General features: G+C 35.0%; 1 protein-coding gene across 8 annotated transcripts in view; it reads left to right on the forward strand.

The window, feature by feature from the left end:
* Nucleotides 1–22,540, forward strand: part of MAN2A1 (mannosidase alpha class 2A member 1) — a 147,869-nt gene that overhangs the window by 50,000 nt on the left and 75,329 nt on the right. For all 8 annotated transcript variants that reach the window (XM_065661427.1, XM_065661429.1, XM_065661428.1 and 5 more), the window contains exons 12-15: nt 1,136–1,203; nt 16,134–16,299; nt 18,342–18,572; nt 18,684–18,806. In XM_065661427.1, coding sequence (XP_065517499.1) covers nt 1,136–1,203; nt 16,134–16,299; nt 18,342–18,572; nt 18,684–18,806 — 588 coding nt within the window. The remainder of the gene's footprint in view (nt 1–1,135; nt 1,204–16,133; nt 16,300–18,341; nt 18,573–18,683; nt 18,807–22,540) is intronic.

Here is a 22,540-nt window from a genome sequence, read left to right on the forward strand (position 1 = left end):
AGAATATTTCCCTTCTTTAAGCCAGAAAAAAAGAAAGGTGGAAAGGAGACATGATGGAAAGATTCCAGAATGACACTGCTTGCATTACACACAAAAGCATCATGTTTTTCTGAGCTGATTAAGTGCATACTTTGTACATCTTATGGACTCTGTGTTAGTAAACAAACAAAAACTAGATTGTTTGGAAGACAGTATACTCAAAAATAGAATAAACTTAGAGATCCCGGAATGATCCAACCAATAAGATGAGATCCAACCTATAAAAGTAAAGCTATTTCACCATTGCACTATTCCTTATTTCTTCGTGTGCAGAAAAAAAACGTTAATGTAAGTGGCAATATTTGGATTGTTTTTGAGCATGTTTTTGAGTATTCTGAGGAACTGGGAGCTTTATACTTCAGTTGCAAAGTCTATGGTTGTGACCATTATATGAACCAATAAGAATATAGCAGTACGTTAACAGCTTGGCTGTTCTCTAATGTAGTAGTCACAGCAATATTGTGTCACTGCCTTTTCCCTCTTGAAGTGAGCACTGCGTCATACTGTATTTAAGAAAAGAGAAAGGTAAGAAACTAGTGAAATGTAAGAATTCATCAGTATTATGAAACAAATCTTCAAGTAGTTAATATCCCATAAAAATCATACACACATTATAAATCATGGCTTTGGAAAATTTTCTTCTATCATATAAGGTAACTATGCGATCTGACAGAAAACTGAACTCTAAATCCTTGTAATGAATATATAGGAGTCTAGAGTTTCACAGAGTAACTTTATAGCAAGGGAAAACTAATAAAAATATGATATGTATTTGCAAAATTTGAAGGAAGATAGCAATTATCATGTATGCAAAAATGAAAACATGGGGGTGATGATTTGGTACTGGTATCAAATAAGAGACATTAATGAAAGCAGATCTTTCTCAATGAATTGGTTAAATTAAGCCTTTTATTTGTCAGTCTGAAGTACTTTATGTAGTCGTTGTCCTATGTTAAGTGCTAAAATAGGTCGTAATTTATGGTATGGTTTATGGTCAGGATAGCATGGTTTTGTACATCATAAAGGTGGTATAATACACAAAGCTCATACATGTTTAAATGTATTCAAAATCAAATTCAAAGATGTTCTCTTGTAGGATGACATTCAGTCTGGCCAAGATTCTTTGCCACACAAGACAGTTATAAAGCTGACATCGCAACCAAGGTAAAAAAATTACTTTTTACTTAGTGTCTGAGATTCTTTTAGTAATGTGTGTGATTTTACTACCTGGTAGGTTTTTTATGTCATTTAATTTTTTTATGTCACTCAATTTTTTTTAACTTTTTTTAACTTGCCTCTATTACTCAGAATATAGGTAAAATTTTAAAAAAGAAAAAAGAGTAAAAAGGTAGTTTGGCATATTATGCTAATACTATTATGTCTGGTTGAAATAGGACACAGCACTTTACAGAAGATTCTCACCACAATTCAGCTGCAGCAAATAAAATGGGCTGTTTACTGTGTGCTTTTAAAGCATTGTAATATTAAATAAATTATGCTTGAGAGCAGCAATAGAAAATTCTAACTAAAATAATCACATGACTCAATACTGTGAGCAAACCTTAGTTTTAATAAGGCCTAAAAATTGCAATATATAAATGCTGGATTTTCTCTAAAATTAAGGTAGGAGATAAACTAGGACTGTTTTGTGAGCTCGAACTTTCTGTTACATAAAGAGGTCTTACTTCTTTGTTTGCAGTTCTTGAGTATTCAGTTTAAACTGACATCCTACCATGACCATTCAGTGTCCAACCTGAAATAACTTTAAAAATTCCTTAAAAGTCAACTAATCCGAATAAAGTGAATAAAATGTATGTATATGAGAGCTGCTGTGTGTGTAAGTTAAGTAATAAGAGTTGTTTTGCTTAGAGACCAGAAGACTTAAGATTCATTTAAAAAGTGAATGCTATTTTTGCTGATGTTAGTATTTAATTTCTCTAGTTCTAGCTTGTGCCAAGCTAATAAAACTGACTTGCCTAACTCATGAAGTGTCAGACTGTTTAGCACAGTTAACTTCTACTCTAAAAAATTATAATAGATTCTTTGGAAAAATATGCAAAGCTTAATCCTTTTCAGCTTTTGGGGGAAGCTGTCTTCAATCCTCTAAATTTAAATGAATAAAATGTGTTGTGTATGTTTAGTATTAATAAAGCTTTTCTCTAGAACAGTTATGCAGGCCTGCATACTACTTATTTATGTATTTTAGTAGGACTTTTTTTTCTCTTATTGGAGTTCTAGATTAATAGATTATGTTACAGTTGTTTAAAATGATAAAAAACTCAGGTGACTTGCTATGTATTTAAATAATGTCTTTTAACTTTTTCAAAATACCCTTCAGATTTCTCCACTGGGAGAGGTTTGTGTATAAATATTTGGCTGAAGGCTAGTTTTAAAGTAGACCTTCCTTGCCATTTGAGAATGGCTTTAACTTTTTTGCTTTCCTTGCCTAGTTTAGCTGTTGAATTTTTCCCTATATGCTTTCCATCCCCTGATATGACTTTTGTTTGCATCCACTGTTTCTCTTATCTCTCTGCCTAGAATGCTAAGTAAGTTTTTTCATTTTTGTTGTTCATGCACTTCAGGCATTTCCTTGGGTTTCTCTTTCCTCTAAGTCATATATAAAGTACATATACATCTCAAGCATTTTTATTTTAAAATTAGTCTAGCAGCCTTTTGCTGCTATTCTCTAAACTTACTAAAATGATAACATTGATGGATAATTGCTAATTTTAACCTGTCTGGTACTTTAAAGATTTATGGGAGATAGAATAAAGAGCAAAAAATGTGTGAGGGAGAAGGGGAAGAGAAAGTTTACAAGGGAATATTTATATTGCTGCCTGAAAATATGGTGGTTTTATTTTTTGTAATGATTTCCTGTTTGTAAACACTTCCAAAATGGTGCGTAAATGCACAGTAATTCGTGTTTCCTTTGTTAAAATTTTCATTTCAGTATCTGTCCAATTTTCTCTGATAAATATGAGCTTAGTGTTTCTAGGCTTCTAAATTTATCTCTTCTTGTAGTCTGAATATCTCCACTAGCATTATTACTATTGTGAAAAGTGGTATGTAAGCTGAGTCAGTAAATTTTGCTTAAATCTAGTATGTGACTATTATAACTGTGCATCTGAATTTTTTAGTAGCCAGTAAAGATGTGAAATGTTAATTTTAGTAAAGTATTAAACTCAGTACATTTTTCGTTAAAGATTACTGTGCTTAAAGATCAAAGTTTTAAGCTCTAACGCAGAAACTGATTTTTCATTTCAAATTTTGACTCATCAATACTGTGAAAATACTCATTCTTTCCAGAACTTTATTATTTGGTTGTCCTCTATTCATAATAATCTTTATTGTTCATGTCTGTAGCATGAAATCTTCAGGTTTCTTTCTGTTAATATATTCTAATACATCGTTATGTGGGATAGAAATTAAGTTAATGTAACTGGCAAAGTGTTACTTTTTTTTAAATTGGCTGAATATTTAGCCTTTTGTAGTTTTGCATTTACATGTCATGATTTTGAAAGAAAAAAAACCACAACAAAACGGCAAGCTTTATTGTCAATTGATTATTTTTGTAAAAGTTTGGTTCATATCACCTATAATTTTAGAGGAGAGCTACTGATGAAAAGCTCATCAGATAATGCCTTTTTTAGTATTTTCAATCAATTTTCCTATTATTTCTTATTTTACTGAGTTGATACTATCAATTTCAAATCTGACCTGTTTTTTTAACAGGAAAGTAGTTGGTAGCATGCTTTTTACTCTCTCATCCAACCTTTGTTTCTGATGTTTTTTAGTTAAGTGTTCTCTTCACTGCTTGTGAATATCATAGTCAGTGCGAAAACTGTCTGAAACTAACAGCCTGTACAGGAAAGCTAGTACAACTTGATTACATGGGGGAAAGAAGAAAAGAAGTCATTGTTCTAGTATGAAGTAGCTCCAGATTATGTAGATACTTATCTTTCAAACTGCTCCTAAGTAGGTGTCACTCTTAATATATTTGATATTGTTTCCCCCCCACTTACGCATCTTTTCTCTGTAGGGCTCTGATAACATCTTTTTAGGAATCTGTAGTTTAAAAAAAAAAAAAAGTAAAAAAGTGTTAATTCCAGGGAAATAGGAATGTAGACTATTTAGTGTCTTACTGTGACTTCGAATAACTAAGTGGTCTTACAAGTCAGACTTTGGAGTATTAGAGTTATGGTGTCTTAAATTACATACAAGCCCTTTAACTGATAATGAATTTGCATGCTTTTAAAAAAAAATGCCACTTCCATCTGCAAACCAAAGCTTTCACAATATAATATCCAAATAGATAGGGAACTACTTTTGTTGTCTTCTGAAATTGTTATTGAAGTGTGTATTGGAGACAAAGCCTGTGAGTTTGCTGTTAAATTGGATGCTGCATCATACTTCTATGACGGACATGTCCTTTGATGCCATCATTACTTCTTGGGAATAATCAGCCAGAGGTCATACTTCCCAAATGGCAAAAGATTTACACCCACGAGACTTTGTGGAGAGAGGGATGGTGAAGGGGGAAGGGTGTGGATTTGAACCTCTTGCTGTCCAGGTTAAGCTGCTGGCTGTTGATAAAGGGTATGTTGACAGTGTGAGGGGCAATATTTCCTAGCTATTTCTGTCTACAGTGTTCCTGGAAACAGCATTGTAGGGGAATGTGATACATGACCAAAAAGCTGAATTGTCTGTCTGTACCAAATTGGATTTTGTTGTAGTATTTTTTGGCATAACTTGATGAACTTAGCTACCAGATGAGATCTGAGAGTATCAGTCAGGCTTCCCCTACTTTTTTTTTTCTTTCTTCTGAACCTGGCTGGGCAGTTTCAGTACTGTGCTCCATTGCTCAGGCTTTACAAGCCTGATGTAAGGCATAACATCTGAAGATACTGTGATATTGAAAGATTTTTAAGTATCATTGATTCAAGATTTTATTTAGTGCTAAACCAACAACACTTATAATTTACCCACAGATTATTTTTGTTAGCTAATCATACAGGAATACCATAATACCCTACTTACCAGGCTACTTTACTAGCTTAGCAGACACATTTTTCAGTAGTTTAAATATTCAGGTTACCTGGGGGATTAATTCTGAGTAGGATACACTGTAATCAATGATTTCTTCGAAGATCTGCCAAAGCATTCAGCAGTTTAGGGACATCCACCTTATAAAATAGAGTTTTATTTTTCCAGATAGAGGATACAAAATTATCTGTGCTATTATCCTTACTTCAGTATCTCTGAGCAGGTTTTGGCATAAGGTTGTGATTCACAGAGTTGTGGCATAAGATATGTTCACCCTGTTAGGTCCAAAACTTGTAATCTTTTTTTAAGAAATTAAATTATGATTTAAGATTTTGCATGTTGGTTACCTTTTCATACATCACTATAATGTAGATACCAAAGCTATGTTATTAAGTTTAATGTGCAATAAAGAACAGTGGACAAAGGTTAAAATTCTTGGCAGAGAAGTGTATGTTGTTGTATTTGGTTGGAAGTTGACAGCCAGGATAACTTGCCTAAGAAAGAAACTTTGTTGGTACAGTATGCCAGAAGGGAAAGCTAATATGATGTGAAGCAATAGAATAAAGCTTCACATCAAAGGAACTGTGCCTTTCTGATCTTAGAAAGTGACTGGATTTGGGTATTGTTTTAAGATTCCCATTTGGCAACTTCAAAATTGGTGGCGGATATTTTTGCTGGGTTTTTTTGACCTGTGTTGCCTGTGTTGGTACAATCAATGTAAACAGTTGTTCTCTCCTTTAGTTAGAAGGGGAGGATGCTCTAAAAGCATTCGAGATTTTAGTAATATGCATTTTAATTACCTTTATGTTTCTTGATTTCTGAGGCATATGCATTTCTAGTTATATACTGAAACAGTTTTTAAAACAGGCATTTGAAACAAGGGTATTTTCAAGTGTCAATGAGGGGAAAAATGCTTAAAGAAAACAAGGAATAGAGTAACATTTAAAATGAGACCAAAAATACTTGTTGCAGTTCATACGTGGTTAATAAGCAAACTTTTTCCCCTGTAGAGGAAAGAAAACCAAACCTGAAACAACAAAGGCAAAGCAAAACAAATGTCAAAAAACCCCACAACCAAACAAAACCAAACAAAGTTTTAGTTTTTTATTGGATGAAACAGTGATAGCAATATGCACAACCTTGTTATATTTTTGTCAGTGAAACTGCTGTATCAGTAACTTTACTGGATATGGACAGGATTAATGGTTTAGTTTCCAAATACCCTGGATGCTTAGGCTGAATTTGGCCTATTTTTTTTTTTTTTTTTTTTTAATTACTCTGAAGTGTTAATTTCAGTGTTCTGCTGCCTGATCAGTTTACTAGAATTCAGGTGGTCTGTGACTGCCATGAGCATGTTCTGTTTGTAGTCAGCTCAAGGTCATTTTGACTAAATTGAATGGGTATTTAGAAAGCTGTTGCAAAGGCAATGAAATGCTTCGCTGACATGCAGTAACTCAGTTCTCTGAATCCTGAAACATCAGTTAATGTAAACTTGAAGTAAATATTTCAGTGACAATTATTCTAGAACAAGTGGTTACTTTAAAATTACGAAAACCAAAGGAAGGTTACGGTTGTTCTGCTTAAAGGTAGTTGCACAACTAACTTCCACCTATGTGACAAAACATGCAAATTCTCCATTGACAGTGTCTAATGGGAAAGGAAGTGAGGAGTGTGGCACATTGATTCCTACTCTTTCTGTAAGGTCACTGCAGTTTTTCAGAGATTTCCATTTTTACCATGTAAGTTTCCTGCTTCTTGTGTTAATCATATTACATGCAGGCTTATCTCTGAACTGTCTTCCGGTACTGGTGGTTTACATTTCAGTACAAGTTTTTCTGGGAACTTTGGAAACATACCAACAAGTAAGCGAAGAGAGGAGTGCCTGTTTTGATGTAAGGAATAGCTGTTTAAAACTGAACTGTTGTACATTTTTTGAGGAGTTAGAAATTTTCATTATTAATAGGAAAAAAAGCAGCTTTGATTTGCAGTTCATAGCACTCCAAAGCTTTCTGTGGAATTAATCTTTATTTTTCAAAACTCAATTTTGACTGTCATGCTTCTGAATTCAAGTTGTCCTAAAAGTTGTTACATTTCAAACTTTTAATCATTATTTTTTCAGTGCATAAAAATTTATGTAAACCAGACCTTTCAGTTATTGGTCTTTGTTGATAAACCAATGACAGCCTGTTCTAAATATTTTTGGTTACTGACTATTTTGAATTTGCAGTTGCAAAATTAAACCAGTAAATAAGTTAATACTGTTTGTAGCATTTGTAGAAACTTTGCAGCTTCTCAAAACTGTACAAATTTAGGATTTTCATTTCGGTACACAGAATATCAAGTGTTTATTGGGTTTTGCAGTACCAGCACAATCACAATCAGATTGTGAAGTTGCAAGAGATTTCTGGGTTCCTCTGAAAACACTGTTTGTAATGAAAATGCAGGAGGAAGAGATTAACTAAGCATACTTTGGAGGAGAGTTTGTTTAAAAAAAGTTAAAAAAAGCAAAGAAATAAAAAAAAAAAAAAAAAAGAAGAAAACCCACCAAGCAAGCAAACAAACAAAAAATAACCCTAAAAGTTATCATCATGAAGGATTATGCTAGTAAAAAATTGAATGCAGCTGAAAGATCTTCATTATATGCATGTACTTGTTGAAGCGGTTTTGGAAGTAGAAGGTACACATTTTCAGTATATTAGTATATTTGTATATTATTTCTTTTTTTCCAGGCACTCTCCCCTTCAGCCTCTTGGATTAGCTTTGAGGCAATACTGTAGTTAGTCCAAGGCTCTCAAGGCAAAGGCTGAAGTGGTACAGAATACATAAAGTCTTTCTGCTCTTCTGAACCAGATTTTTTTTCCCTTCTAAATGCAGATTTATAAAGCCTGCACTACAAGAGGAACAAGGAAAGGATTTTAGTGAAACTTCCTGATCCTGAAAAGTCAGGGGGCTTCAAGCCCATCTTGGACTTCAGAGCACCTCACAACTTTGTGGTAAAAGAAAAATTTAAAATAGTGCCTTTGGATTTAATCCTTTTATCCTTAATTGGAGAGTAGTATGTGCTCCAGGTTAGGGTATGTGTGCCACTACAATCCATACAAATCATAGGAAGTATGTGTATTTGGCATATGTAGTAGGTACATAACATATAAAAGTCTTGTCTTAGGTTAATGTTGGGTTTTTGTGTTTTTAGAATTTATAGTTTTTGCTGTGCTTTGTCTGTGTTTATCATGAATGCCATTTTCTTGAGGGTGTTCCGTGGTTTGTTCTTGAGAAAGCTACGCAAAGGTCCTGTTCCCTGTGAGAGCAGAGGAGTGGAATATGTGCCTGTCATCTGCATAATTCTCTGCCTTTTGCATGAGCAATGAATATTATAAAGATATATCTGTACAGTTATAGGAAGAGATTTAATAGGAATACATGTGTCCAAGTTCTCTCACCTTCACTAATGAATCAAAAGTTTGCTTTGGGTTTGTCATTAGGAATGGCATTCCTGGAGTGATTCAGAATTCTGAAATGTCAAGCTAAGATAATAGAACCTTTTTTGAGCACAGTATTTGTTTTTAATTATTTGTATGTTAATCAGAACTGGTAGCTATAACTGCTTTTAGAAAGAATATGTGATTTAAAAAATATAGCTCTATTTCTAAACTACACATTTAATTTCTTCTTCAAATGCTTGTATAGTCATAGCATTATTCTGTTTTGTTAGTGGAAACTACTGAATTATTGTGAATTTATTAATAGTATCTCTTCTTTCTTATGATGTCACAAGTTTGATTTTTATAGTGAAAAGCTGATCTGTGAATAATAGATTTTGTTCATACCTTTGTTTTTATATTTATGAAAGCAACACGAATACATATTGTGTGCTTGAGGTCTCAAGTTGAGATTAGATTCATTAAGTCTTCTGCAGGATTCTTCTTTCATAACCTGGAAAAGATGTTTAGGAAGAGGCAAAAATCTTAAGATTTTTCATGTATAATAACATTCAAGGTTAATACTCTATGTTAAATAGTTTCATGATAAGAGTTGCTGATTAGATATAAACTGGGGGGGGGGGGAATTGTTACATCTGTGACAATATTTTACAAGAAGGTCAACAAATAAATTTACAAGAAGCTCAGCAGGATGCCATGCAGAGGACCATATTAGCATAGTTTATCTTATAAGCCGAAAAATGTCTGTAGACTTTATCCAGTCAACAGAAACTATCCAGCAAACTCTGTAGACTTCATCCAGTCAGCAGAAATCCTGCTGGGAAGGTATCAGGATCTCCTTTTGGCGAGAGCTTGCTGCATTTTTTTTTTTTTTTTTTTTTTTTTTGACTATATAGAGAACTGTTTTCTTAACTTAAACTGCCCTGAATTTACATCTGGCAGTGTGTCTGAGACTGAGTGTTTTAATCACAAGGTTTGCCTCACAAAGGACTTCTCTGTTTAATTGAATGTTTAGGATTGTATACTTATGAACACTAATGGTTTCAGCATCTACTTTATCTCAGAAGACGTGAAGGTTAAAGCTGTAGCAATTATTGAAACTAAGCCTTGTAATAGAACTAGATGTGTTGATGCAGTTTAAACCACACATAATGTTCAGCTTATATTTAAAAAACTCCCCACTAACCCAAACAGGAATATTGAAGTAGGTCCCCTTTCTTTCAAAGTGGAAATCAAAAAAAGTAGTCTTGGCATCATGTTTTAATTCCAGAACTTCATTTAATTTCTAGTCAGTTTGTTGTAAATGCATTACTGCCTTCACTCAGTTAATAGACTTGCTGGTTGCCTAACTATGACTTAAATGCTCATTGATAAATATTGGATATAATGTATTATTCAACTTATCCTTAGATATCCATCTGAGCAATTTGGAGGATTTTTTGTGCGAAGTGAGGCCAAAACCAAGCAAGAAATTCTGTAGTGCAGAGCATAATATCACAACTAGTATTTTATTTGTATCAGTCATGCTAACAGAGTAGAATGTAAATAGATTATAAAATTTGAAGTCATACTGGAACAAACATTCTATATAGTGTTAGAATTTGAAACTGTCTTAGTAAACTGGAGCAAATATTTCAGTCAAAGAATTAAATGAAGCAGGCAAGTGGAAGTCTTACACACCACATGGAAAAATGTGGGGACTAACCAAATAGAAGCAGCAGAAAAAGACTAGGCATTACAGAAGATGAGATTAAGAGAGTTACTCATACAGTGTCAGAGGCAATTTTGCTTTTGGAGGGTTTAAATAGAATACAGCTGAAAGAGTGTGCTGTACTCAGAGTTATGAAGTCTTCCCCAAAACAATGATAGCTAGCTTTTTTTTTTGAGTTTTAGAAAAAAACTAATCTGCTGTCAAGGAGAGTGTCAAGATCATGAGCTTACGCATTTATTTGGCTTTTGATTAGTCTTGTTTCTAAAGGAGTATTAAGAACATAGCTTGAGATACTGGAAGTATGATTTCATGAAGAGTAGATGATTTTGAATCCCCCCCCCCCCCTTTTTTTTTTTTTTTTTTAAGAAAAAAAAGGTCAATTAAAGGACACTTGAAGTTGTATATGCACATTTATATGGCATTTATTCTCAGAACAGTTATTTTCTAGACTCTCCATCTTCAGTAATTCATAGCAGAAATGCATACAAACTTGACCAGATATGGGAAAAAGTGGATGAGGGGATCTGTACTTAAAATGTCCCTTGAATCTTACCTTTGACTAAGGGGGCCTTCACTTTCAATGTGAGAGAGCATAAGAGCTTTGAGCAGAACTAAGTAACTTGATAGAACTTTTTTTGCCCAGTGTTTTGAGTACTGTTTAGCAGGTTTTCTTAAGAAAAAGCAATTCTTATAGTTAGTTTTTGTTCAAAAATTCCTATAGCCCTCTATAGCAAGGAGAATCCTTCTGAAGTAGTGCGAGAGTATTCTTTTGTCATGCAGTTATTTTTAGTTCTGTATTAAAAATTTGAGGAAAAATAAGTGTCTATTACATGTTTTCTTGGGCTTCAATGCAAGAATCACAGAACTCTTCAAGGGAGGTTGTATATATTTGCAATGTACAAGTAAGTATTTGTTTTAAGTAGGTAGTCTTAATTCTCTGTTTGATTTATCAGTATCCCCATGAACCACCCTTGGCCTATGTAATCTCAATTCATGGAATACTTTAGGATTTTGTCTTTCTTGGGCTTTTTTGTTTGTTTGTTGGGTGGGGTCTTTTTGTTAAGGGGTGTTTGTTGGGTGGGGTCTTTTTCTCTTGCCCCTCCCCCCCCGCCCGCCATGTGATTCTGGAGAGTTTTTATTGTTTCATCATCCCAGTGAGATGACTTTGATAGAGAAATTAAGTTTTGTTAAGAATTCTAAAATTTTAGTCCATCAAAGTCCATCAACTGCCAAGATCTCAGAAAACCTTTCTAGCTGAGTTCTGGTTTCCAACACCAGTCCTTCCGAGGATTTTTTACATATGTAGAGTTATTTCTGTTCTTTTCTTTAAGGATTCAAGCATTTTAATTCTAAGTCTGTTCATGATTTTCCACTCTCTTTCACTTCCTCCCACTCCTTTCACATTTCAGAACTTTCATGCTTCTGTTTTTTCTTTTCCATTCTTCAGTGGAAGCCTGCTGATATAGTATATCATTTGGCTTCATGGTTTGTATGGTTTCTCAGTTTTGGCTGTACTTGTAGCAGTTTTGCCTTTTTCACCACTTAACTGTTTTTTAGCTTAGCCTCTGTTATATTAGGGGGGAAAAAAACTAACCAGTGCCAAAGGTGCTGTTCATGTAACTTTGTGTTGAAATTTTGCGTATGTCCAGAGGCCTGATTCTGATGAATTACAATGGAGAATGCTCTAGTCTATGAAGGTTTGTCAGTTTCTAATAAAATTGATCAGTCTGAGCTGGAGTGCCTCGAGAAATTGGTTCTCGAAGCAAACTTGAACAAAGATCATCTACTGGGCAATTAAAGCTGTTGTCCGAAGCTGTTGTGAGTGTGAGTGTTTTGAAGAAGTGGTTTTCTGAATAATCCTTTGTCATTGATGATCTTCTGACATTTACTGCTTCTGGTTTCTCACATTACTTGAATGGATTGCTTGTGAAGGCAGCATTGAGTGAGCTTTAGAAGAAAATTATAATTGTGCTGCAGGTGTTACCAGTGAATGTGTGTTTGCATCAATATGTATGTATGTCCATATATGTATGCACGTCAGCAAAACAAAAAGAATAGTGGTCTGAAGTACTGTAACTTTTCAGTTTAAGGAACAAATTTACCATAAGAAAGAAAGTATTTACAGTGAGACTAGGGGAGGGGAGCTTTTTTTCAGCTCTGGCTGAAAATGCTTCACCGAAAGCTAAATCTTAACTGCAGGACAGACTAGTTAAAATATTCTTTGACGCTTGGAGGTGCATATTTAATAGAAGGGTTTATTTATAGCATATGGTAGGTTATATAAGGAAATTTATCATGCTTGTATGAATAAAAGATACTTGTTTGAGGTTTCAAAGACCCGGAAAAGTATGGGGTAAAAAAATTCAAGGTATATCTTTCTAAGAGTATCTGAAAAATTGGTGTCAGGACTTGCTTTTCTGAAATTGCAAATATTTGCACATCAGAGATGCAAGAGCTCAGATCTGCATGTGTTTCTTATTTTTTTATGGGGCTGAGGGCATTTTACTTCTGCTTCCAATGCGCAGGTGGAATATGTGGTCTCTGGGTGAGTAAATTGGATGTGGTTTATCTGTAGTTATATTATTTCCTTTTTTTTCAATACAGTGTATGTTAAAACAGTTTCAGAATTCTTTAATCTCTTTAATGAATGACAGAAATGATAGCTGAGATTTGGCCATAATAGGGTTTCTAAAGTAAAATATTTCAGGTAACTATTCATCTGAGTTTTACCAGTAAGCATGAGAACTCCTTACCATTTATTTGGACAAAAGATGTGAGCTTTCGTAGTTTTCTTGGTGCTGTTGCCAAAGACCAGTGATCTGAATAATGAAATAAAATTTGATTACTGCAAGGCAATAATATTCATGGTTTTGCCTTAAAATCTGGAATAGAAAAGCTATAAGTGCTGTCAAGTTGCTTCTCTGTGTAATGTGACCACAGTATATTAAGCAGTTGTTCTCTGCATTTGTGGATATCATTCACTGTAATGATACAGCTTAAGTGAAGTGTAGCTTTTGTGTTTTATACAGAATTTAAAATTGTTACAGTATTTAAAGGTGGGAGTTGAATAGTACTTTAGAAGTGATGTGATTTAATTACATTAGTCAGTGCTTTTGTATAGGCACCAGCATTCTATCCTGAGTACAAATACTTCAGTCCTGCTGCATTAAAATTTGAAGGAAAATACTGCAACCTATGCAAAATTCCTGCAATTCAGGATTTCCTGATAAAAATCTGCCCTGTCATTACTAGGTTCATCTGACTGCATGGATTTGATTTCATAACTGCTATAAGAAAATACATTAATGATTAAGTTAAAATTTTATCCATAAAGAAGGTCTTTTCAATTAAGCAGAAGCGTAAAATGACCTACCCAAGTCCAGGGGAGGCTGTTACAGAGTCTTGCACAGGTTCTTAAAGATGCCGAAAGCTGACCAAGAATATGGTCTACTGTTGTGTTGTCTAGTAATCCAGGAGTCTTCAACATGAAGCAAAAAAGAGAGCATCCAAAAGTGATTTTTGTTGAGCACAGTTAGATATGCGAATATGCAAGGAAAATAGTTGTTATGCATATAAGTCATGATTTAGCAGTACTTCAGCACAGGAATCTTCCTTTAAGGTGTTAAAAGGAAAATAATTTTTACAGGTAGCACATCCTATGCATGCAGGTAATACAAAGGTTCTTGATAGAAGAAGCTAATACAGCCTCTGTTTTTAGCTTATTTAACTTAATGAGAATTTGGAATTGACCTTTCCTACTGATTGTGAGGTAGAAGGGTAGCAGTGAATTATAAAATTGAAGATGAACAGCCTCAGTTTGATGCATAAAAAAAGGGAGCCAATGAAAATGTAAGGGGAAAACTGTAGGCTGGTTAGTATTCATAAGGATTCTCAGTGTCCATAGAGTAAAACTGTATTTATTAAAATTATTGTTGGAAAAAATTAAAGGATGGGATAGCAAGAGATTAGGTGACATTTTTCAGCAGTATGGAGAAAAAAAAAAATTTTTACTTAGGTTTCTGTATTGCCTTCATATTTTAGTGGTGGATTAACTTAGTCTCTGGCTTTACACTAAAATTGTGTAGAAGTCCTCTCTTTTACAGTAGGGAGGAGTTAAATTTGTACTTTCTTATTAACTAAGCAGTTTGCTGCTGCCTGTCAGCCCTGAAATGTTGAGGTTTCGTTATTTCCAAAGTATCATAGCAGCAGTTTTGTCCACTGCCTGCCAGACTATATACCACGGAGACCTCACTCTCCTCTGGCATGTGTGTTTAGAATGGCTACCCTCAGTCAGTTTAGAGCTGTGTTGGAAAAGAGAAAAGATTAAAGGGTTTAGCTAGGCAAGTAACTTGTTAGCAGGACCTTAGTTGTACTGCAGTGCTAGGCTAAATAATGGAGCATCGAGCATTTAAGTGCATGAGTAAGGAACCTGGAAGGCTAACAGTCAGAATGTGAAATTATGGAAAGAGGTTCAACCTCAGGTGATATGTAAGTGAAAGACCTGAGTGACAGGATGAGTTTTCTAGTTTTGGTGGAAGGAGACTATTGTAAGTGAAGTAGTTTGATCTGTGAAAGTGATTGTTTAATTTAGAAGGTTAAGATGTGAGAGAAAAAGAAAGAAAAACACTGACAAACCCCATAGGAATCTGTGTAGAAAACAGAGCAGAGAATGAAGAGAATCTACTTAGAAAAAATTCCAAAAGTGTGATTTCATAAGGAAGAAATGGATATCATGGAAACTAATGAAAGATAAGATTTCATGAAGGAGTAAACTGTTTTACAGTGAGAAGATTCAAGAAAATTGAAGAGAGAATACTAGTTCAGCTGTGTATCTAAAAATTTATTAGAAATTTTAACAGGAACATTTTTCATTGGTAAAGGACAATTTTTAAGGTGAGATGGACAGAGGCAACCGTGAGGGAACAGGTGTAAATAGTGCATTATTTGAGCTTGTCATTGAGAGACAAGAAGTACAATGATAGTGTTATATGGATGCATAAGGGACAAATGTTTTAGTATAATCTTGTTTTTCTGTACCTTACAATATAGAAACCTGTAATTAAAAACAAAAAAACCAAAAGAGAAAACCTAACAAAACCCCAAACAAATGCAACAACAAAAATGCCCAAAACCAAGTGAAACCTGCTGGCTAGTAACGTTGCTCTATTTGATTTCACGGTTGATTCTTTTGGTTAGTAACATGATCTGTGTTCCAAAGGAAGAACACAGATTATATAAAAATTAGTTGTTCTATATGTACCTAATAAAAATATTTCAATGTACATGCAGAAACTTTCCATACGGAATTTTGGTAAATTTATAATTTAAATAATTTTGAATTTTCCCTTATAGCAGAGACAAACTAGTCCCTTTAAAGAATATGTATCATATATGTGCCCCTGGCAGAGGGGTTGGAACTAGGTGATCTTTTAAGGTCCATTCTGACCCAAACTATTCTATGATTCTGTGTATATACAACAGGTATTGTCCATTACTTAAGTGTTTCTCTATTATGTTAAAGGGAAGACAGCTGTGGATAAAAGTTTAATAGTTTAGCCTAAAAACTAAATTCAAAATGTCCTTAAATGTCTTGATTGTGCTTGCATTTGTTGGTAGCAATTCTGTAGTAGTTAAAATGGGAAATACATGTATTTTTAGCATAAGGTATATTCAGAATTGCTTGGAAAAATAACAGCATTAAGAAAAGAAGATCTGTCAAGAACTGATGTTAAATATCCATCGTTTCCTGGTTATGTTTTGCATATTTATTTGTTGTGATATGTACTTGTTGTTCTAACCTTGTTTTAATGATCTGTATGTAAAATTTATGTGAATAAATATTAAACCTGAAGGAGGAAATTTGTTTGCCAAAAGATAATTTGTCAAATGTGTTTTTGCAGATACCTTTTGATATATAATCCTATGGAACAAGAGCGATTTTCAGTGGTTTCAGTGAGTGTGAATTCACCCAGAGTTAAATTATTATCTCCTTTGGGAAAACCAGTTACTGTCCAGATTAATGCTGTTTGGAATGGAGCAACTACAGTATCACATGAAGCATATCAGGTATGCTACTTCAGGTAAAAAGCATTAAAGTTGTTTTTTTTGACAGACACTGTAGTTTCACAGCCGAAGAAAATGAAAAGCATAATTCAAATATTGGCAATTCTGTCCTCTGCAGATAATGCCATTCAACATAAACATACATACTTAGCATTAATGTTTCTTTTACACATCACAGAAGTTTAATAACGTTTAAAGGATCGGTTTTAGCTATGTAAAGAGAAAATATTGGATATGTGTGTTTTTCCCCCTAATTTGATAAAGCTTTTTCCTTCAGGTGGTAGTCTATACATGCAGCTATACAGAGTCTGTATGTGCTGAAGCACTCCAGCAGAAAGGTTTTCTAAGTGCAATGGCTTAAGCAGTTAGATCTGGGGTTTTTTGTGTTTGGTTTAGTGGCTTGGGTTTTTTTGTTAGTGGGTAGGTTTTTTGGTTTTTGGTGGGGTTTTTTTGTCATTGTGTCTTCCAGATGCAGAGACTGGATAGCAATCTCCATTACTCCTCTACTCATGCTAGACAGACAGCTTTTGTTGGTTTTGGTTTTAAACAAAGTTTTTGAGAATTTTTGAACCCTGCATCATTATAGAAGATTGTTCTCATTGATCACACATCAGAAACTGTACTTTAAATTCTTAGTGGCATATAGTACTGTACTACTGTAATAGTACTGTATTACTTTCAGGCTTACATTCTCAAGTCTGATTGATTTTGACCTGGGAGCCAGGTTGTACTTGTTTCAGGATAGTATTTCTGCAAAAGATAATTCAGTAAGTGTCTCTCAGTTACCTTACAAAGGGATAATTATTGTGGTTTAAATCTGGCCAGCAGCTCAGCTGCACACAGCTGCTCATTCACTGCCCCCAGTGAGATGGAGGAGAGAATTGAAAAGTAACAATGAGAAAATGTGTGTGTTGAGGTAAAGACAGTTCAACAGGTAAGGGAAAAGACACACACAAGCAAAGCAGAAAATTCATTCTCCACTTCCCATGGTCAGGCAGGAGTTCAGCCATCTCCAGGAAAGCAGGGTTTCATCATGTCTAACAGTTACTTGGGAAGACAAATGCCATCACTTCAAACATCCCCCCATTCCTTCCCTTCCCCCAGCTTTATATGCTGAGCATGATGACATATGGTATGGCATAGCCCTTAAGTCAGCTGTCTTGCCTGTGTACCTTTCCAGCTTCTTGTGTACACCCAGCCTGCTCACTGGTTTGGATGGGTTGAGGAGCAGCAAAGGCCTTGGCCTTGATGCTTCATAAGCAGTGCTCAGTGATATCTAACATACTGATATTAAAACATCACACCATATGAATTACTGTGAAAAAATGTAACTCTTAGCCAAAACCAGTACAGTAATTAACACAGTTGCCTGAAGAAGAAATAAAATTATATACCTGTACCTCAAATTTTAAGCAGACTTTGAGATTTATGTTTTATATACCTGTTCCTTCTGTGCAATTATAGCTCCTAAATAACCAAAGACTAAAATTGAGACAGATGTCTTATATTTTGCTATTTAATATTGTGGATTTTTAAATGCAACTTAAAATTCAAATAATTTTGAATTTTGTGTTATAGCAGAGAGAAACTAGTTCCTTTAAAGAATATAAATCATGTATGTGCCAATGGCAGAGGGATTGGAACTAGATGATCTTTTAAGGTTCATTCTAACCCAAAGTAGGGTCTGTGTGCACTTGATACACCGTACATGCATCTTCAGTGCACAACAAATAAGCTCAGAACTGCACATCACAGCTAACATTCTTTTTTAAAAAGCTTCAAAACCATTATTGCATTAATACAACAGTGGTCTTGATGCTAAGGAAATTAGCAATGCAGACATCTTTGTTTGCTAATTTTTATTCACATGCTTCAGCTGTTCATTTAGAATATCACTTATAATTTCATATTCATTTATGCAATATGGCAAAAATTCAGCCATCCTAAAATTACCAAAGCAAAAGGAGTTATGCTGAGCATAAATACAGTATAAAAAGTTGTCACTTTGATATTTTTAATAATGCCTTCTTATTTGCTCCCAACAGATCTCTTTTGTGGCACATCTACCACCTCTGGGGCTTGGAGTTTACCAGCTTTTGGAGGTTCAGAGTTCAGAAGCAGTTTTAGCAGACTATAATATATACATGAGGAAGAGCAGGCAGGAGAAGCCAGACAAACTTTTCAAAATAAAAGAGATGGAGAATTCTGTGGATAATATCATCTTGGAAAACAGTTACATGAAACTGTGGTTTTCTGGAATGTCTGGATTACTAGAGGTGTGTTGTATTATATTTCAAAACATATGTTTTACTTTCTAAAGAACTTTTGGTTTTATATGGGGAATCCTAAATATGTCACCTATTTCAAACATGATTCTCTGTCCTTAGAAAATAAGAACTAAAGAAGATGGTAAAAATCATCAAATGAAGGTGGAGTTTGCTTGGTATGGAACTACAAGTAACCGGGATAAAAGTGGAGCTTATCTCTTCTTACCAGATGGAGATGCCAAGGTAAATCTTCCGTTTGAAGAGAGGGTCTATAAGTTCATGCATTCATAAAGATTGGAAGAGCTGATTTCCCCAGCAACAAAACAGAGCTGTATGGCTAGAAATAATGACATCAGTTATTGAAATGATTGGCAGAACTTCATGCTTCATAATCCTACATTTGGGTAAAAAGCGAGCTTTAATTTGAAATGTACAGAATGTGTATGATTCACCAAAAAGCTAAAATAAGATGCTGCACCTGCAAGAAATCCAGAGAGATTTGACCGTTCACTATCAATAAAGTATGTTCTTTCACTTCCCCTGGAGAAAATGTATAGGACATACTTGATTCATTTCTGCATTTCTTCACTTTTCTGATTCTTAAGATTTCTTTAATTTGTGAATGAGGAGGTTGCAGTTCACAGTGTAGCACTTATTTAGCAAATATCATCAAATGTATTTTTCTACAGTAATTAAGATACTGAGTCTCAATTACAATAAATGTAAAGACAGAATTGTAAGCAACTGTTCCAGTTTGGTTGTCTAGGGTTATCAGTATTTTTAGCTGCATAATTATTGGAGGGCAACAGCATAATTCAGTTAGTTTTCAAGTTTTCCATTCAGATGTGAGTGTGTTCATACACTGACCTAATTACCATATGGACTGTACTGTACCACTTCTGGAACTGGAAGGGTGATATTTCAGAAAGCAAGTGATGAAATAGTGAACAATTTTAAGAAACTAGCTAATTTGCAGTTTATTTCTTTTGCTCAATTTCTCCTGGGGAAACTTAAGTTTGCAGGAGGCAAACTAGGAGTGTATGTCTGCCACTTCAGGAAATAAGAAAGGGTAATAACTCTTATTTTGTTGTTGTTATATATGTAAATGAGCCTGGAAGTGAACAGAATAATATCCTTTTCTCTAGCAGTGTCTCCTAGAGGCACATGTTGTGAGGTTTGTGATTCTTTCTCAAGACAGCTGTGTCTGTGCACACATGTATGTACTAGTTGCTGTGAGTAATTATGCATTAACAGACTATTAAGAGATTTTTTTTTTCCCATTTTCATCCTGCAGGATCTCTAGTGCTAGAGCTTTTCTCCCTTTTTATCTTTTCACACTTGTCTCCGTGATTGGACTTCCTTTACTGATGAGGATCTCTGCTTTGCGTAGCTAAAGCTGCTGCTACTAGCTTCAAGGAACTTTTTTCACAACAGTCCCTTTTTTAATCTGCTAGGATTACCTGTTGCCTCTGTTCCTTGATGAAGAACACATACCTGAGTTTATCTCAATTTTTGGCCTTCAAACCGAAGGAAAAGAGTGGTGCCTTTCCTCATTTTTGTAAGTGAGGTTTGGATGTTCCACTGCCCAAAAGAGAATCTCCATTCAGAGTATCCCTCTGTATCCACCTTCACATCTTCTCTCTTGAAGGGGCAGAGGGTCATCATTCAAGCACAGTATTCTTACTTTTAATGCTTTCCCTGGTTTTGCATGCCTGATACAGGAAAAGACAAGTATGCAGGCAACATTACCTGGAGGGTGCTCACAGTACTGAAGAATCAGCTGCTTTGAAGTGTCTTTTCCTTTCTTGGTGCTGCATAATTTCCTTAAGCATCACATTTGTCATTTGAAAGTCTTCTCACATATTGGTGGGGTTGCTTTTGGAGACAAAAATATTAAAATAAAAACTGTCTCTTTCTGGCCACATAATTCTTACAACACAGTTCTTGAGAACTCATAGTATTTGACCCAGCCACTCCTCCCTCCCAGTCTAATTTCAAATGCTGCCAGATGAAGGCTTATCTGTTATTCAGAAGAAACTTGAAGGTTTTGTCTTGGTTTTTGGGGTTGGTTTGGTTTTGGTTTGGTTTTTTTTTTTTTTGGTTGGTTGGTTTGGTTTGGTTTGTTGTGGTTTTTTTTTCCCACCAAAACCTCAGGCATATCAAAAGCAATTCAGTCTGTGGTAGAAAACTTTCCTCTGGGTATAGTTTATGTGACTTCTATGCCAACAGAGTGCGCTGCACTGCCAGAAATTTCCAGGCCATACTAAAATGGTTAGTAGTGCTTCACTTGACCACAAGGGGGGAGGCTTATTGCCTGTGCTTTATGCCTTTGGGCTGTAACATTCCATGACAGTTTCTGTGCCAGTAAACCTTCAAGTGAAGGCATTTCTCCAGTTATCCTGTCTCCCATGACACTTTGGCACCCAATTTGAGGCCAAGTATTTTAAGATATCCTAGGGCGCTATGGGATATTGTTTTGTTCCAAGTATTCCCTTAAAATTTCTAGCTTTGCTCTCCCACTGCACTTCTTTCAAGGTGAGGTTGTCATATTTCTCTTGAATATGATACTGAAAAATAGTTTCTGGACCCTTTGACCCATTGTTCTGTTGTTTTTGTTCTGTGTCTGAAAATACTGCTTTCTGGGCTCAACAGAACCTTCCACAGCAAGCTGCTGAATATCATACAATGAAACTCATTCCAGGGGAGGTGAAGGGAACAGACAGATCTTGCAGTAACTATTAATTTTAACCATTTATGAAGTGGACTCTTGAGACTACCACTGGATATAAGACCCAAATATTTTTATTTCTAATTTAAGGTCTGATTAAGGATCCTTCCTGCTGGGAGGCCATTTAGTCCAGGCTCCCTCTCAAAGTCAGGGTAAATACTGAATTCAGACCATGGCATTTATCAGCCAAATTTTTCAGATAGTTCTATCATTGTTCCTTCCACTGAAAAGGAAAAGCGGTTTGTGTCTGAGTAGTAAGGCGGCCTGTTTCTGCATCTTAGTCACTTTTACATCAAAAGTATTTTTGTATTTCAGGTCCAGGACTGGGATCATTTCACAGGCCTTTGTACACCTGACCAAGGATCTTTACAATAATACTAGAATAGATGCTCATTCAACGCATAAAGATGTTTTTTTTTTCTTAAAATCCTGATTCAGTGAAATGTTTTCAGTGTGGCAAACCCAGTCAGCTGTCTCATTGTAGGTTCTGAAGAAAGTGTGTCTCCAGATGACTTTCAAGAAATCACCTTCTAGGATTAGTGCTTTTCTAGGTACTAAATATGAATTAAGAGGCTTCCCTATTCTCTCAGTACCTTTTCTTTTTTTCCCCTTCAATTTTTCTGCTTGCCCAGCAATCAGGAAGCAACAGGCATCCTTGAGAACTCAAATATGCATACTATCTCCACTGTGTCAGCAAGAATTATTTAACCCCCAAAAGCATCTATTAGGCTGTGCGTTTGTAACTTCCTTCCTCAGTTGTAACTTTTCCCCATACTGTGTCTGAAATACAGGCTTACAAACTGGTTTGATACATTTCTGTCAATGCATGTGCTACTGGAATCACAAATTATGATTTTTAAAAAATAGTTTCAGACATTATCTGCAAAATGACAGGTAATTCCTATTCTCGCACCTCATCTTTCCATATCGTTCCTATATATCTTCAGCTGGGGAGCAGATCTGGCTATATGAGCTGCTTGGAGGCTCTGGTGTGTGAACTTAGCGTTTGTGGCAATATCCCAGAATCTGAGAGCTGTTAAATGTATCTCACTTCTGCTGTCTACTTTTATGGGAACAATGTATTTTGGTAGTTGTTGTCAATGTCACCATCATGTTTTATACTAATAAGTTTAATGGAATGGGGTTCCTTCATTATTATTTGTTGTTGTTGTAGAACTGTAATCCAGGTAACTTTTTTTTTTTTTTTTTTTTTTGAATAACTGCACAGCATTTTGCATTCCTTTGTCAC

Source organism: Lathamus discolor, chromosome Z (genome assembly GCF_037157495.1).
Source record: "Lathamus discolor isolate bLatDis1 chromosome Z, bLatDis1.hap1, whole genome shotgun sequence".
Classification (NCBI taxonomy): Eukaryota; Metazoa; Chordata; class Aves; order Psittaciformes; family Psittacidae; genus Lathamus; species Lathamus discolor.